The sequence below is a fragment of the Vigna umbellata genome, chromosome 5 (assembly GCF_029865625.1).
Source record: "Vigna umbellata cultivar VRB3 chromosome 5, Vumbellata_1.0, whole genome shotgun sequence".
Taxonomy (NCBI): Eukaryota; Viridiplantae; Streptophyta; class Magnoliopsida; order Fabales; family Fabaceae; genus Vigna; species Vigna umbellata.
In genome coordinates, this window is record NC_142169.1 from 2304848 (window position 1) to 2321317 (window position 16470).

A 16470-nucleotide genomic window follows, 5' to 3' on the forward strand; every position below is an offset into this window, starting at 1 on the left:
ATATTCATTTTGTATGGAATCTGTGATGAATACATTTTATTATGTTGAATAAGTAAACTATAAAATTGTGGAAGTAAATACTCAATCATATTGTGAAATTTAAAATTTTGATCATGTTTTTTTTTTGTTTTTTAAGCTATCTTAGTAAAACTCTAATTGCTTCTTAGTCTACCGTTAGATCAATCTGGAAATTTAATATATAGTTTATAAGACATAGATATTAACTTTGACAATCAAGATCTTTAATTTGAGAATTGTGCTTAGAGAAAATAATATTATAATTTTGGGTAGAATGACCATCACTTTATTTTTATCTCTAACTTATATCGGAAAAAATCGAAATTCCCACTTCTTTTGCCGATAGATTAAGTTGGAAATTTTGATAAATGATTCTAGAAATATATTTTGGTCATGCGCATTTGTAACTGGATGTCTGCACTTATAGGAATTAATTCCGCATTTTTGATAGAGTTGAAAACCCAAATTGAATAATGCTTCGAGTTGTATAAATCTCAATCTCTACCTAGTTACACGTTAGATTAACCTAAAATTTATGTATGTAGTTCCTAAGACATGTTGATGTATCTTGACTGTTCATTTTTTTAACTAAGAGGTGTTTATTAAGGATCTCAATTTTATGTCCCTGAATTACGGATGCAAAATTTCAAATGTCCACCTTATTAATGGTTAGATCGAACTGAAATATTTACCCAATATTCTAAGTAAATTATGATTTAATTTACTAATGTAGATCATGAATTTGGAACTTGTACTAAGAACAAATTTTTATGTAACGTCATAAAAAAATTATTGATTTAAAACCTTTGATTGGTGAAATTGTGTTGACTTTGTACTCGTTCTGGGAAAGATATGATTATAAGAAGAGTATGATATCTGGTAGTAGGTTTATTTTATTTTGGATATTGACAAGAAAATGGGTTATTATCAATTTATGATTAGAGAACGGACATGATTGAGTTAGGTGGATGAGATGATATGATTTGTTGATTTTAGGAAATGTTGGGGTGAATATAAGCAATCATTAATTATGAAATGATGGTTACTACTGGGAGTAGTATATTTGGTTTATACCATGAGACCTTGATATGAGCAGAGTAACCCATAAGGTTTATGAAAGCAGGCAGAGAGTGGTCTAACCATAAGGGTTTGACATAAACATATTACTCGTAAGTCTTATAGAAGCAGGAAGAGAGCGGTTGATGGACAAATTTGTAAGCACCAAAATATGATGTCACAAACTTGTTTCACAATCGGCAAGTATGACCGAATCGTTTCAAGTAATAAACTTGGTAAGACCAAGTATCGTTCTCCCAAAGGACTCACGGCCTAGTTTAGTTATGTGATTTGTTGATTAGCTAAAACTTAAGAACACAATAATTGAAGTTTAATATGCAAAGACGAAAATTAAATATGTATGCATGAATTGATCAATGACAAAGACAAAAGATAAACACTTTCAAGGAAATATATGAATGAATATGTTGTTGGGGGTCAATTTCATCTCATCCACTCTCATATATTTTAGGAATTCAACATTCAAATCATCATTGTTAATGCCACTCTCTAATGTACCATTCTAGATGGCTTCTCCCTAATCAAATAGTTCATACAATTCCTAGCATTCCTAATGATTAGTTCATGAGTGCAGGAGCTTAAAGGCAACCAATATAATATTGTCAGTATAATATTGGGAGAAATTCCCCGGATCTAGATTTCCCCGTACGTGTCCGTATCAACAAAACCAATAATCATGCATTAGAATGAGTTAAACAATGCAAGCATTGAGCAAAGAGGAAAAACCCTAACTAATGATGAAAGAAAGCATATGTCTTAATTCAAAGATGTACTCAACAAATCCATATATGAGAGCTTCAAGAGATTACTTTGATTCCCCAACAAACATACAAGGTTTAGTTCACCATATTCATGGTGAACCTAGATGAATTACAATGAAAGTATGAAAGAATAAACCCAATAAAGGTGAAGAGGTAGCCTGAGCATCCAAGATCCTCCTTCAAAGGGGTGAAAGAGAGAGTGTTTGCCTCGTTTCTGCCAAAGATGCCTAACTATAGGACGTGCAAGCCCTTATATACTAATCTAGAGTTACAAAAGATTACAAAAGTCCAAGCCCAAAAAGTGCCGCTCAGCGGTATTTACCGCTCAGCGGTGATTGCGCGTCTTCTTTCTTCCCCTCAGCGGCCATTTTGCCCCTCAGCGGTTCCAACGTCACCTCTTGAGTGCCGCTCAGCGGTAGTTTGCCGCTGAGCGGTGCCTTCGACTTCTCCTTTTTGCACTCTTTCTTGTCTTTTCTAATGTCCTCTCTCTTATTCTTCACTTCTTTCACCAAATTCACCTCAAAACCTGCACAAAAACACTTAAATCAAGCATAATCCTGTCCAGCTCTCTTATTTCTGAAAATATAAACAAAAGGCATGATTTCAAGCTAGTTTCTAAGTCTAAAGGTTGCTTTTAGTATCAACTTTAAGCATGAAAATAACAGTTTTTCAACTGTTATCAGCGGTCTAACCATAAGGCTTCGGAAAGTAAAACATAATATACGGGTAAGGCTTAAGGAAGCAGACACAGAGCGGTCTGACTGTTGAGAGGGTCGCACCTCCCACAAAAGTTGTGCATAAAAGAATGCAGTATAGTACTAGGAAGTGACTCCTAAGTCGTCTCTCAAGGACCAATTTTGGTTCAGTCTCAGATCAAACACGTAGTGGGGGGGGATTTGATGGTTGTTTTTGTGCAGGAAAATGTAAATGTTGAAAGTAGTAAATTAACAAACCGTAAAAATAAAACAGTAAATAGTAAAAACGAAATTAAACAGTAAAAACCGAAATCACAGTGAAAATAAAATGCGAACAGTAAATGCGTAGAAAACACACAGTTACGGAAATTAAACTTTTGAAAGTGAAATTGTTTCTAAAAATTCCCTAAATGCCGTGACACTACAACTATTTCCTATAGAAAGAAAGAGTTGAATAAAAGGAAGACTACTTCCTTCTAGCACTTCCAGCAACCGTAAGGTCCATGCACCCATTTATTCTCCAAGCACTGAATAAAAAATTCAAAGTGAACTTCAATGTTACACTTCACGTGACCATTCTACAATCCTTAATTAAAGAATTCACACCATGCTATTCTTATCCAAGAAAGGAATTAAAAGTCCATCACCGTATATCACCTTTCCCAAAACATCTCTATTACTAAATGAAAGAAAATTAAATGTACTCTTCATTCAACTAGAAGCCAACGTTGGAAGCATGTGCAACAAGAACTCATTTCAATTCCCATTGGCTTAAATCCACTAAAATGCAATACATAGAAATAAGATAATGCATGACACATCATATACCAATTCACGTAACCATTAAGCTAGATTAAAGAAGCATTGTGATTCATTTCTTTAAGATTAAAAACATAACTATTCCAAGAAAGCAAAACCGGTGCTGTACCTAGTATGAATTCACGTTTCTCTTCAAATTAGAAACAAAACAAAGTGAAAAGATGTAAAGGGGGGGGGGGCTGTTACTGGACCCAACAAAACGGCATTATCTAAAAGAAAGGCAAGCAAAAGCATGTTGATTTCAAGTTGGAAACAAAGTGGAAACATGTAAGTCTTCTAGTAGGATCGTCCAAATATCTTAAAGCAAAATGAAAGTATAATTTCTAACATCAAAACATTCCACCGTGCAAACAAACCCAAGGAATTGAAAGCATCAAAAACTTCATACACCATACTGCTACATGGACCATTTTTGCCGAGACATTCATGTGTTGGTGGACCAAGGCTGCACTTCTCCAGATTGCCAACGCAAATCTAGCTCTTAGTTACCGAGAATCACATCTCCAAATTCATCTACTTCTTCAAGTGTTTCTCCAAGAAAATCACCATGTACAACTCATCTAAAGTCCATCACATATGCTTCCTTCTTCACCATGACAGCAGCTCCTCTCTTCATCTCCAACTCAGTTCATGCATCTCCAAAAAAGAAGGAAACGTGTGCTTGCTAAATTCTGCTCCACTTCAGCTGTGACAGCAGCTTTTTTTCCTCATCTCCCCGCTCCGTTCCTGAAAACGTTCAAAGCCCAAAAGCTAAAACCAAAAAAAAAACCGAGAGAGTAAAGTGCCACTCAAGTGGCGGCTCCCCACGCTGCTGCTCTTCCCATTCATCCCATGTCTCCAACCAAGGGTTAAGAAAACTAAAAAAAAAGAGTGTGGCGGCTGCCCTAAGGCCGTGTGGCTGTTTTTAATAATGGTGGGGTCCACACAACAAAACCCTAGGTCCAAGTCACTAATCTCTACTCTTGGGCCTAATCTACTTTACCAAAAGTGACCCAAAATGTAAGAGTTGATACAGAAATTCTAAACTACTGAATTACAATTTAATTAATTCAAAAATGTCTCTATGGAGAGTCTTGACTTATTTGGCATTCTTCCTAATGTCCCAAAATGTATTTCGGAAATTTTCCTTCACTTCAAAAATGCACTTAATCAGCTCAGAAAACCCAAATTAGCACAATTACAAATTTTCGACCAAATTAAGCAGAATTCGGAAAACGGGGAAATAACAAACAATTAAACACAATTCCACTACAAGAAAAAAGTGTATTACATACAGCAAAAATCCGTATATAAGACCCAAAATCCGTATATATTCTGTGTTTATATACGGATTACATACGGACAAAAATCCGTATATAATCATCGTAGCTAAGTTTACATACGAATTTATCTGTATATAACTTATATACGGAAATTATATACGGATTTATCCGTATATAAGTTATATACGGAAATATCCGTATATAACTTATATACGGAAATTATATACGGATTTATCCGTATATAAGTTATATACGGAAATATCCGTATATAACTTATATACAGAAATTATATACGGATATTTCCGTATATAACTTATATACGGAAATTATGTACGGATATATCCGTATATAAGTTATGTACAGATAAATCCGTATATAATTTCCGTATATAAGTTATATACGGATATTTTCGTATATAACTTATATACGGATAAATCCGTATATAACTTATATACGGAAATTATATACGGATATATCCGTATATAATGGTTTAACAAGAGCTAAATAAATTCTCTGTATATAGCAGTTCCCCATGCACAATATACAAGCAGACCTAGACATTATAGTGAACATTCAGCATTGTTACAAGCAAACCTGGACATTATACATTGCACATTGACATATAAATTTAATAAGGTTTTCAGATACACTTAATCCACAAAGAAAACATTGTATATGAATACATAAATATTGTATAATGTAAATATAACTGCAACATTTGATAAGTTCATAAACAGATTGTAGTTGTGGTTCTAAATAAGTTCAACAATAATGGAAATAAGTTCTATAAAATGCCTAATAATGCATGTAATCATCATTTCCATCTTGTGGTTGTTCATGTGGTGGTTGCTGGTGTGGTGGTTGTTGTTCTGGAGGTTGCTGTTCTGGTTGGACTATATTGGGTACGTCATTTTGAACTTGAGGATTTTGAAGGTTTAAAAATTGTTGTGCAGCCGCGGCTGCTGAAGGCGAAAGGAATGGCATGAGGACGCCAATAAAGCCTTCAAACTTTTGAAGCTGCTGACCATATTGTTGTAACTGCGATTTCAGGTTAAGAATTTCTTCTGAATTTTGAGGTTGAGCAGTAGAAGATGCCTGTGTATGTTGGATGTAACTATCAACACAGTCATCTTGGGAAGTGACATTTCCAATGCCGTATACGCGTCCCTTGTATTTTCCACCAGCAGCCTCTAACCAACATCGGTTTCTCAATCTTTCCTCCTCCGCAGGGTTTAGAGGAGAAGATGTTGAGACACCAACAGATGCAGTCTCAGATCTAATTTGAGAAAATTTTGCAACAAATTGTTCCTGTTAAATGAATAAATATTATCATTACACATGAGGTTTAAAAAACGAAAATTTATAATGTGATAGAGTTAGTACAAACTTACATGGGTCCGCCTAGACCTTTCGTCCACAAATTCTCCTGTTGATTGACGAATATGTGTCTGCTGAAATATTTCATCAACATGCACAGACCGACCAAGCTCTTGTGACTGCAAACAAAAGGAGTTGTTAATAAATATTTGTAAAGCTTATGATTACAAATATAAGAAAAAAAATGTACAAGTTATATACCAAACGAATAGCATGCTCATGCACGCTTATAGATCCTCCAGTGTGCAAACAACCACCCTTTTCAGATGTCCGATTCTTCTTTGTCGTTTCACACTTTTGTCTATAAAGTGGCATGTTCCACTTTTCCAAAAGAGCATTCCAAGTATCGTCCCCCAGCCAATCAGGTCTTTTTCCTAGAGTTCTAGCTTTTTTATACATCTCTGAGAGTCTATGAGATGCCTTGGTGTGATAATTTTTTTTGACCTTTTCCTCATCTTCAGGCTTCCATGAAACCCTTCTCTGTTATATTAGAAATAATAGGTTTGAATAAGTAAACAAGTTCAAAGTATAAATTAAATGCAGGACACCAACTATTGACTTGTAACAGGATTAGGAATGAAAAGTGTTTACCTTAAAACGTTCGGAGAAGACATCTCTGGTTGACTTAGGGATTGCACCCCATGTTAGCCATGGCTCATCAAACTGTTCCTTGATGGTTGCTGTGATTGCCTTGGATGCAGTTTTTGTAGGATAAAACCTAAAACAAAATTAAACTCAAACATTACAATAATACAACAATGAATTGTGTATATATTAATTGAGTTATTTTTTTTCTTACCCTCCCCTCCAACGGGTGTAATCATTGGACGACTATTGGAACATTCTTCCATGTTATTGGCGGCTGAACTAGAATGTGGATCTGCATCCTCTATACCAGGTGATGCTGCAATATTTCTGGGAGTTGATGGGTTAGAGCCAACATTGGGAGAGAGTGAAGCCTGAAGATAAGGAGGCACATGGTATGGAGTGGGTGTCAAGCCAGGCACTTGTATTGGAGGTGGAAGAGATGTACCAATAGAGGTAGGTGAAGATGTAGCAACTTGATGTGGAGTGGGAGTGAAGGCAGGAACAACTAATGGAGGTGGAACAGATCTACCAGTAGAGGTAGAGGTAGGTGTAGTTGGTTGACTGGTTGAACCAATTTCATTATTGAAACGTGTCATCAACTTCACTACGTAAGATTTCTTCCCCTTGCCCTTATCAGAATTTCCTGAAGGTGGAATAGGAGGGCCAGAAGGACCTGATGCCATATTCTTGAACATAATATATATTTTTATACAATAGAAGAAAAGAAAATTTAGAAATAGTACAATCAGAGATAAATGCAATAAAACTCTATTATGTAACCAACTTGTGAGATAATATAATATTGTGATTGTGATAAAGGTATTTGCCAAGAATTTTTCAGCAAGATAATATAATATTGTGATTGTGATGTGTGGAACTTGGTAGAACATATGGAATCACGTGAATAGTTTTTCACAATAGTTTTCACAGGTAAAGTATTTGCCAAGAATTTTTCAGCAAGATTTGGAATTAGTTATGTGAGATTTATTTATGTACGTTTAATATTGTCAACCACCAAAAAGAGACATATCCGAATAACCAGCCAAATTCAAATTCAACTTAGAATCTCTAAGTTCAGATTGACAAGTAACTAATAGACATCTTTGGCAATTGACAGGAAACTAATACTTTGGATTAACTCAAATGCTAAACACTGAAACTCAAGTCTTGGGCTTTTATTACATTTGAGGTTACCCAATTGATTATTTTTGCTGCCATGATAGTTAAATTTATTTCTCAAAGAAAATGGAGAAGTATATAACTTAATCCAAGTGGTAAGATAACAAGATTGTTTTTCTTAAATGAACTTTTGGGGGTGACTAAGTGTTGTAAAGAGAGTAAGTGCTAGTATAGCTTGTGAGTCCACTGGCTTTAATTTGGATTAGTTGGAAACTGAGTTGACTTCTCCACGTGAAGGATCTAAGACAAATAAAAAAGAATTCTAACTACTAACATGATATTAGAAAGTTGTTATTAATAGAAAAATGATCAAGAATGGTAATTAGAAAATGGAACTGTTAAATTGGTCATTCAGTGCTACTTCTGTTTACGATGCCATCTATTGTTGTAGAAGCAAAATTGGCTTGCCAACATACACTACACGGCCTAGGACCACATTGGAAGGCAACTCTCGGTTTTCTTGGCAAACACCAAAGCACATAGAATTGAAATGAAAAAATGAAAGAGGGGGCCACGTGAACAACCAACACTCACGGCAATTTCACACAAAATGGGAGGCTTGTTTCTCTTAATGGGAGACAACAAAGTAGAAAAAGGGGGGCCACCATTACAAGAGCTTCTCACGGTTTTTTGTTGAAAGGATGACTTGGCAAAGCTCAACAAAATTAAGGAGTTTCCAGCTGGCCACATTCCACACGGTTTGCAACATTGGCAAGTCAACAAAAGGTAAAAAAAAAGGGGGCACACTTACTCTTGGCTGGAACGTTTTAGGAAGAGAGAGAGCAAATTCAAAATTTGGAGAAGCACAACATCACACGGCCAGCACCAAACACAAGAAGCATTGGTTTGGTCCAAGAAGAATTTGGAAGTCCAGCTGCCATTTGTTGATTGGAAGGGGGGTTGCATGCTTGCTGAAGAACATCTCTCGGTCCATGGATTCTAGGGAGAAGGAGAGAATGTTTTTCTTGGGAGAGGATGCAGAGGACAATAAGGAGACAACACACGGCCAGAAGAAGAGAGTCTCTCCTCTCGGAATTTTTAGGCTCTCAACAGTTCTGAGTGTTCCATCTTTTCATCTTCTTCTATGAGAGAAAAACGCAAGAGTGCAGAGAACATGGCTGGAGAATGAAAGAAGAAATGGTGCAGGGGTGAGAGGCTTGACAGAAGAAAATTTAGAGATGATCCTAAGTAGAAAAATACCACATTCAGAGAGCCTTTATTTCATGGTAAAGATTATGTTCAGCAGTTGGCCCTTATAACTGAGGTATTTGCAATAAAACTCTATTAGTAAATGTTTAATGTTAAGACTTACATTCATAAGAACTTAAGATTGTGGACAACATTATAAATGCAACAAAAATAAGGAGGAACACACCCTAACTCTATTCAGTGCTAGAACTATGAAATTCATCTTCATTGTCATCTTCACCCTGTTCCTCTGCATTGTATTCTTCTGATTCCGTTGTATCTTCATCTATCTGCCCTTGAAATGATGAAATATTGTTAGGGTTCACTTCTTCAAGACCAGCGTCTACATCTTGTAATCGGACTACTTCTTCAACATCAATGACGTCATTAACATGTGACATTTCCTCCACTTGGTATGGCACATCGGCTTCTACATCATTCGAATCAATGCGACCTCTAGGCTTCGTTTTTATCGCAACACACCAACCTCGTTTGTCCGTGCGTGATGTAGGATATGGTACATAATACACTAGTTGTACATTATGTGCAATTATAAAAGGATCAAACAACACATATCTTTTATCCATTCGAATATCCACAATGTCATACTTTGAATCCACCCTTGTACCTACTCTCGATGGATCAAACCAATCACAATAAAATAATACAATTTTCTTTTTTGTGGTTGTTGAATTGTATTCCAACTCATAAATGTGTTTAATGACACCATAGAAATCATCTTGACCTCCTTCTGTTAGCCCTTTAACATGAACCCCACTATTTATTGTCTTCTTGCCCTGACTCCATGCATGGGTATGAAATTTGTATCCATTAGCAAAGAATGTATGCCATTCCTTTACACACCTTAAAGGACCAAGTGATAAATCTCTAAGATGTTGGTTCCTCACACTTAAAGGATCGTTATGAACCTACAACCATTCAGGATATCAACCTATTCAACAATGTAAAGATTAAAGAATTAAGGAAGAAATGAATGTGTTAGAATGATAGGAAGTCGTACTTTTTGCCTGAACCACAATGGGAAATTAGCATGTATGTATGTCGAACTGTTTGACTCAGATAGTTGATAGGTATGTAAGAATGACCTGTTGACATGTATGACGAGATTAGATCAAAGACAATGCATGTAATCAAATGAAAAAACCTCCGATGGGTAATATAATTGATTTTGGAGGCTTACTGAAGGTAAGGTTCAACTTCATTGCAATTGATCAATACATGAACATGAGCTGATCTCAATTCTTCATCACTTAGCCAATGTGTTGATTCCCTCCCAGAATGACGGCTAGGTTGGTCAAACACTGATAATGTTGTCGTTAGGCTTTCTATTTGAATGTCTACTTCATTTCTACTGCTTTGTGGTGTTAACATGAAGTGTTTGAAATAGTGGGAACAAAAATGAGTTGTTTCTCTGTGCAAGTATGATGCGCAAATAGATCCTTCAACCCTAGCTTTATTCTTTACTGAACGTTTAGCATATCCCATGAACCTACAAATTTGAAACTGATATGTTAGGATTTTTGAATTATGCCTAGTAAATTGAACGATAAGATGTCATATTGTCACCTTTCAAATGGGTACATCCACCTATAGTGGACTGGTCCACCAAGTCGTGCCTCATATAGAAGATGGATAGGGAGATGTTCCATAGAATCAAAGAATGAAGGAGGAAATATTCTCTCCATCTTGCACAGAATGAGAGGAATGTTTTCTTCCATCTTCGCTAGGTCATCCTTGTTCAATGTAGTAGAACACAAATCTCTAAAGAAATGACTTATCTCTGTAATGGGATTGAGAACATGAGACGGTAAAGAACTAAACGCAATAGGAAGTAAGCATTCCATAAACACATGGCAGTCATGGCTTTTCATCCCAATGAGCTTTCCCCTATTCACATCAACACACCTTGACAAGTTAGAAGAATATCCATCAGGCATCCTAAGAGCTTTTACCCAATGACAGACTTCTTTTGTTTGATCTGCTGAAAGTGTATAATTTGCTTTTGGCTTATACATGTTTCCATTGGTATGCCTTTTTAGCTCCAAATCTTTTCGTCTACAGTACAAAGCTATATCCATTCGGGCCTTCTCATTGTCTTTTGTCTTCCCCACAACATTCATCACAGTATTAAAGATGTTGTCAAAGAAAGTTTTTTCAATGTGCATGAAATCAAGATTATGCCTTAACAAATTATCCTTCCAATAGGGTAGATCCCAAAAGATGCTTTTTTTTGTCCAATTATGCCACTCACCGTATCCATCAATTCTTGGTGCACCATTTTCAGTTATTTTAGGATAACCATTGATTCTATTCCAAACTTCTGCTCCCGTAAGATATGGTGGTGTGTCATCCATCTCCACTTCCCCCTTCTTGAAAGCATTCCTATTCCTCCTAAAGGCATGGTCATTCGGTAAAAACCTCCGATGGGAGTCAAACCACGAATTTTTTGCCCCATGATATAATCTAAAAGCCTTTGTATGTTCCATACAATGTGGGCATGCCAGTTTACCATGAGTGCTCCAGCCGGACAACATACCATAAGCAGGAAAATCATTAATTGTCCACATCAGCATGGCCCTCAAAATAAAGTTTTGTTTCCTTGAAATATCATATGTTATGACACCCGTCCACAGCTTCTTCAATTCGTCTATCAAGGGCTCTAAGTACACATCTATGCCAACCTTTGGATTGAATGGCCCGGGAATGAGACATGTCAAGAACATGTAAGGTTTAGACATGCACATTTCTGGAGGAAGATTATAAGGGGTGACAATAACTGGCCAACATGAATATGGTATATTTGATGCCTGTACATATGGGTTAAAACCGTCAGAGCATAAACCGAGTCGTACATTGCGTGGCTCGGTACCAAAGTCAGGATATACTCTATCAAAGTGCTTCCAAGCCTCTCCATCGCATGGATGACGCAATACACCATTCGTCGACATGTTCTGATAGTGCCAAGTCATTTGTCCTGCAGTTTGTGTTGAGGCATACATTCTTTGTAGTCTAGGAATTAATGGCAAATAGAACATTGATTTCATAGGAACTTGCTTTGTAGTAGTTGCTCCCATGTTACGTGGTTGATATCTCGGCTTTCCACAAAATTTGCATTCAAGCAACGCGCCATCATTCTTACCATATTCATTATCATAGAAGAGCATGCAACCATCCACGCAATAATCAATCCTCTGCGATTGTAATCCCAACTTTGATACACACTTTTTTGCATCGTAGTATGTTTTAGGCAAACCTGATTTGATGGGTGTTGCATCCATAACCATTTTTGCAATAAAATCTATGCATTGGTTAGGAATATTCCAATTTGACTTGCAAGCTAATAGTCTGACACACATTGATAATTTCGAGTCTGATGCTCCTTCATACAACGGTTGGTTTGCATCCAACAAAGAATTAAAAAACCTTTGTGTTTCTTCATTCGGAGCCTCTTCAATGTTATTAGAAGTAGATGCTTGACATGACTCATTTTGCCTAAGAGCATCATGCACCATGTCTTCCATTGTTTGAAATTGGTTAATTTGACCACGTTTCGTCTCTACAGCCATCCAACTTTCATGATTCTGTACATCATCTTCTAGCATTCTTTCCCCATGATCCTCCCAAATGAAATAATTAGGCTTGAAACCGTTCTTGTAAAGGTGAACCTTCACAACTCTTTCGTGCAGAATCTTTGTACAATCGCACTTTAAACATGGACATCGAAGACCCCCGTCTCTACGATAACGTTCTTGTTCACAAGCTTTACTTATAAACTCTTCAACACCCAATACAAAAGACTCTTTCAAAGCACCTCTTCCTCTATGACACCTATCGTACATCCATGAACGATTTGGTTGAGCATCATCCATGTTCTGTACATAAATCGATTACAAAACAATTAGCCAATGGTTAATACACGTCTCCATATTAGGACACGTGCCCTATCAAATGGCTTCCTAAACAATAACCTAAATTAATTTAGGTCCTCTTCTCTGTACAATATCTTAGAATGTTTTTCAACATGTCTCTATCTTAATACTTGTTTTGTACATGTAAATCACTATGTACAATATTATTGTTTTATATTAATCACTATGTACAATATTGTTTTAAGCTTTCTTGATAGAAGGATATTGGCCAACCTACAACGTTCAGCTAAAACTTTCACTACAACCAAGCATAGTTAAAGAAATATAATATTACGGTAGATAGTGCTTGATGTGTTTAATTGTTTAGCTAAATAATTTTAATTAAAAAATCAACATTTAAAGAACTAAATAACCCTCCTAATATGTTACATACAGTTGCATGAGCATACATTTGCAAAAGGATAATTATTTGAAGGTTTAGGTCTTACTAGGAGCCTTGGTTGATTGTCAAAATGAGTTGGTCTATACTGGATTGCAGGTACCGAGTGCAACTACAAAAGAAAGAACATCACATATCAATTTATAATAAAGTAATAGAGGGGCAGTCTACTACAAAATTCTTAAGTCTAGGTAGGCTAAAATGTGCTTAATGAGTCAAAACATGTAAAATGCATGGAATGGGGTACTTCGGGGTTCAGACATCATTAAAGAAAGATAATAAAATGCTCAAAACAGTACTGCAATAAGACAAATGTAAAATCAGTGGTGATACCAAATTTGAGAGCAAACTAGTCAAAACTGGTGTTAACATCAAATGCTTAATATGATGCTAATTACATGCTAAAATGCAAAATTGGATAGAATGTGTAATGAATAAGAAAGGCCTAATTATATAGACGCATGTGAACCTAGAAAACAACTTAATCGGTCAAATTCTGTAAAATGACTTAAAACTGTATAAACATGATACCAACATGAATCTAACATTAAACAAAAATGTTTCAATAATAAAATCCCTACTCGAATCAACAAAACAGATTAGGTAAAGCAGTCTAAATTGGTCTCATAGATGTGGGTTGCTCAAGTCCCTAAATTGGCACGTCAAATTAATAGATGTGGGTTGCTCAAATTAATATTGTAAGTAACCCTTCAGACTTGTTATCATCTCCATATGTGTTGTTACAAATATGGCATACTTTTAAGAAGAAATCTTTCAATAATATGTATACTAATTATTTACTTAATTATTTTTGTCTTGATATGTTTATTTTTTCAACTCTGTGCAGATACATTGTAACGGCCAGATACAAAATTAATAAATATCAAATATTAAAGTCACTATTAATTTCAGAGTCAAAATTTATTTAAATCATAAGACATACATATCACCTATATTATTAATTATACCATAATTACATAAAAAGTTTCCAGGCAGGATAAATAGAGTCTGTGACACTTTATTACAATTTTATTTATATATATATATATATATATATATATATATATATATATATTTACTATATTTTTCAATTAGTGAAATGAAATAACAAAGAAATGGTATTTTTATATTTACTTAAAAGACATGGTCACGGGACACAGTGGGGTAAATAAAAAAAATTACAGTTTTGATTCCCAAGTATTGAATTTTGTTATTATCTAAAATTATATTTGACGCAACCACAACAATAAGTTAACACATAGCCTCATTCTCTTTTTGACCCTTCATTTTATTTATTTATATTTATACAACCAGTGAAATTACAACCACCAAATCCTAAAACCTGCAGTTTTTGAAATCCACCTGGCTCTATTATGTTCACATCTTGAGGTATCATTTCGTTGAAAAAATTCTTGGAGAGCATAAGGGTACTGAGGTTTTTGAGCCCCCTGAGTATTGTCAGAGCCCCAGTAACATTCCTCAACTTGTTAGTAGAAATTGATAGGAAAGACAAAGACTGTAGTTCAAGTATCCTGGGAGAAATCTCTCCCTCAACCTGATTAGATGCAAACCTCACAGCTGAAAGTGATTTGCATGCATAAAGGGTTGGTGGTAAACCACCGATAAAATAATTGTTGCCAAGATCAAGTGTAGTAAGGCTGAGGAATCCTGAGAAATTGAATGCAGGGATATTTCCCTCCAAGAGATTCACCCTTAAATTCAACACCACAAGATTGACACAGTTCATCAGAGACGGGGGCATAGTACCTGTCAAATTGTTGACATGAAGGAGTAACCGTTCCAACTTGGAGAGTTTACCAATTTCACGGGGGATGAAACCTGTGAAATGATTGGAGTAGAGCTCCAAAATTGTGAGGTTGGTAAGGCCAACTATACCATCGCCAATTGTTCCAGTGAGTCTATTGAGGGGCAATGAGATTTCTGTGAGAGAAACAACATCAAAAATATCACTTGGAATAGGCCCTGACAGAAAATTGAAGCCTGCTCTAAATCTCTCCAGCTTGGAACATGCTCCAAGTCCAGTCTAAATGGCACCATCAAAATCATTGGAGGAATAATCCAAGAATCTTAGAGAGGAGGAGTTACGGTCATTAATGCAAAACAGGGAAGTGGGAATATGACTTATGAAGCTGTTATTACTAACATTCAAAGACACCAAACTTCCTCCAGCTGCAGCAGCTGCCAAGTTCTCGAGCAAAGAATTTGGAAGTGTCCCGTTGAAAAAGTTGCTGGACAAATCCAGCTCCTGGATACCAGCACCACTGCTATTTTTGCCACTGTTATCAATCCCAAAAGGTGGCAATTCACCAGACAGATGATTGTAGCTCAAATCAAGAACCACCAAGTGACTGAGCAATGAAAAAAGCTGGTGCTGGAGACCACCAGATAATCTGTTATGGGAGAGATTAAGGTGAGAGAGAGAAGAGAGGTTTGTGAGAGAGGGGGAGATGAAGCCAGTGAGGCCTCTAGAAGGTAGCAAAAGATGTGTGACTCTAAGATCCCCATCACAAGTAATGCCTTCCCAAGCACAGCAGTCAAGAGAATCAGACCAATTGACAGAAGGAAAAGGTGGAGAGGTGGATATGTTCCCAGAGAAAGCCAAGAGGGAGAGTTTATCAATCTGACTACAAGAGGAAACATGAACAACAAACAAGGAGAAGAGGAATAAGGGGACTATGATAGAGACCATGAAGTTGGAAACCATGTAAGAATTGTAAAGGGAATATGCAGAGGAAGATGAAGATGGTGATGGCATGAGAAAAACTGAGAGAATGGAGTGTTTGAAGTGATGGTTGGTCATGAGGAGTGGAAATGAGAAAGAAGAGGAGGAGGGGGACATAAGGGGGTGAAGAACCAATGTAAGAAGAGATAGTTGGGGTGGCATGGGAGCAAGGAAGACCATGACCATCCATTGACAAGGGAAGCAAAATGAAGGGTGGGAGAGAGAGAGAGAGACAAAGTGGAAGGGTGACGTTGACAACTGGGGATTTAGATATACATACACATAGATAATATTTAGATTTTAATTATCATTACCACTGTAACAACTCATTGCAGTTCATAGTAAATATAATTCATCTGGTGTTTATGTTTATTTTGAAAAACTGTGGATTAAGCAAGAAAAGAAAAGAAAGATTTTTGATATAGTTGTTGTTC

At 36.2% G+C, this 16470-nt stretch overlaps 2 protein-coding genes and 1 pseudogene across 2 annotated transcripts; all 3 read right to left on the minus strand.

Moving 5' to 3' along the window:
- Positions 1–5427: 5427 nt before the first annotated feature.
- On the minus strand, positions 5428–7292 carry LOC148197514 (uncharacterized). Its single transcript, XM_088115133.1, has 5 exons — positions 6812–7292; positions 6601–6728; positions 6211–6489; positions 6024–6128; positions 5428–5940 (listed from the first exon to the last, which is right to left on the minus strand). Exons 1-5 carry the CDS (start codon positions 7290–7292, stop codon positions 5428–5430), a joined length of 1506 nt encoding a protein of 501 aa, XP_087971259.1.
- A 1824-nt stretch (positions 7293–9116) lies between these two features.
- LOC148197515 (uncharacterized) lies at positions 9117–12895 on the minus strand. The gene is made up of 4 exons (XM_088115132.1): positions 10552–12895; positions 10166–10474; positions 9986–10070; positions 9117–9893 (listed from the first exon to the last, which is right to left on the minus strand). The coding sequence occupies exons 1-4, from the start codon at positions 12852–12854 to the stop codon at positions 9159–9161; spliced, it is 3432 nt and encodes a 1143-aa protein (XP_087971258.1). The 5' UTR covers positions 12855–12895; the 3' UTR covers positions 9117–9158.
- Positions 12896–14581: 1686 nt separating this feature from the next.
- On the minus strand, positions 14582–16254 carry LOC148197516 (receptor-like protein 2 pseudogene; annotated as a pseudogene).
- Between the last annotated feature and the right edge of the window lie 216 nt (positions 16255–16470).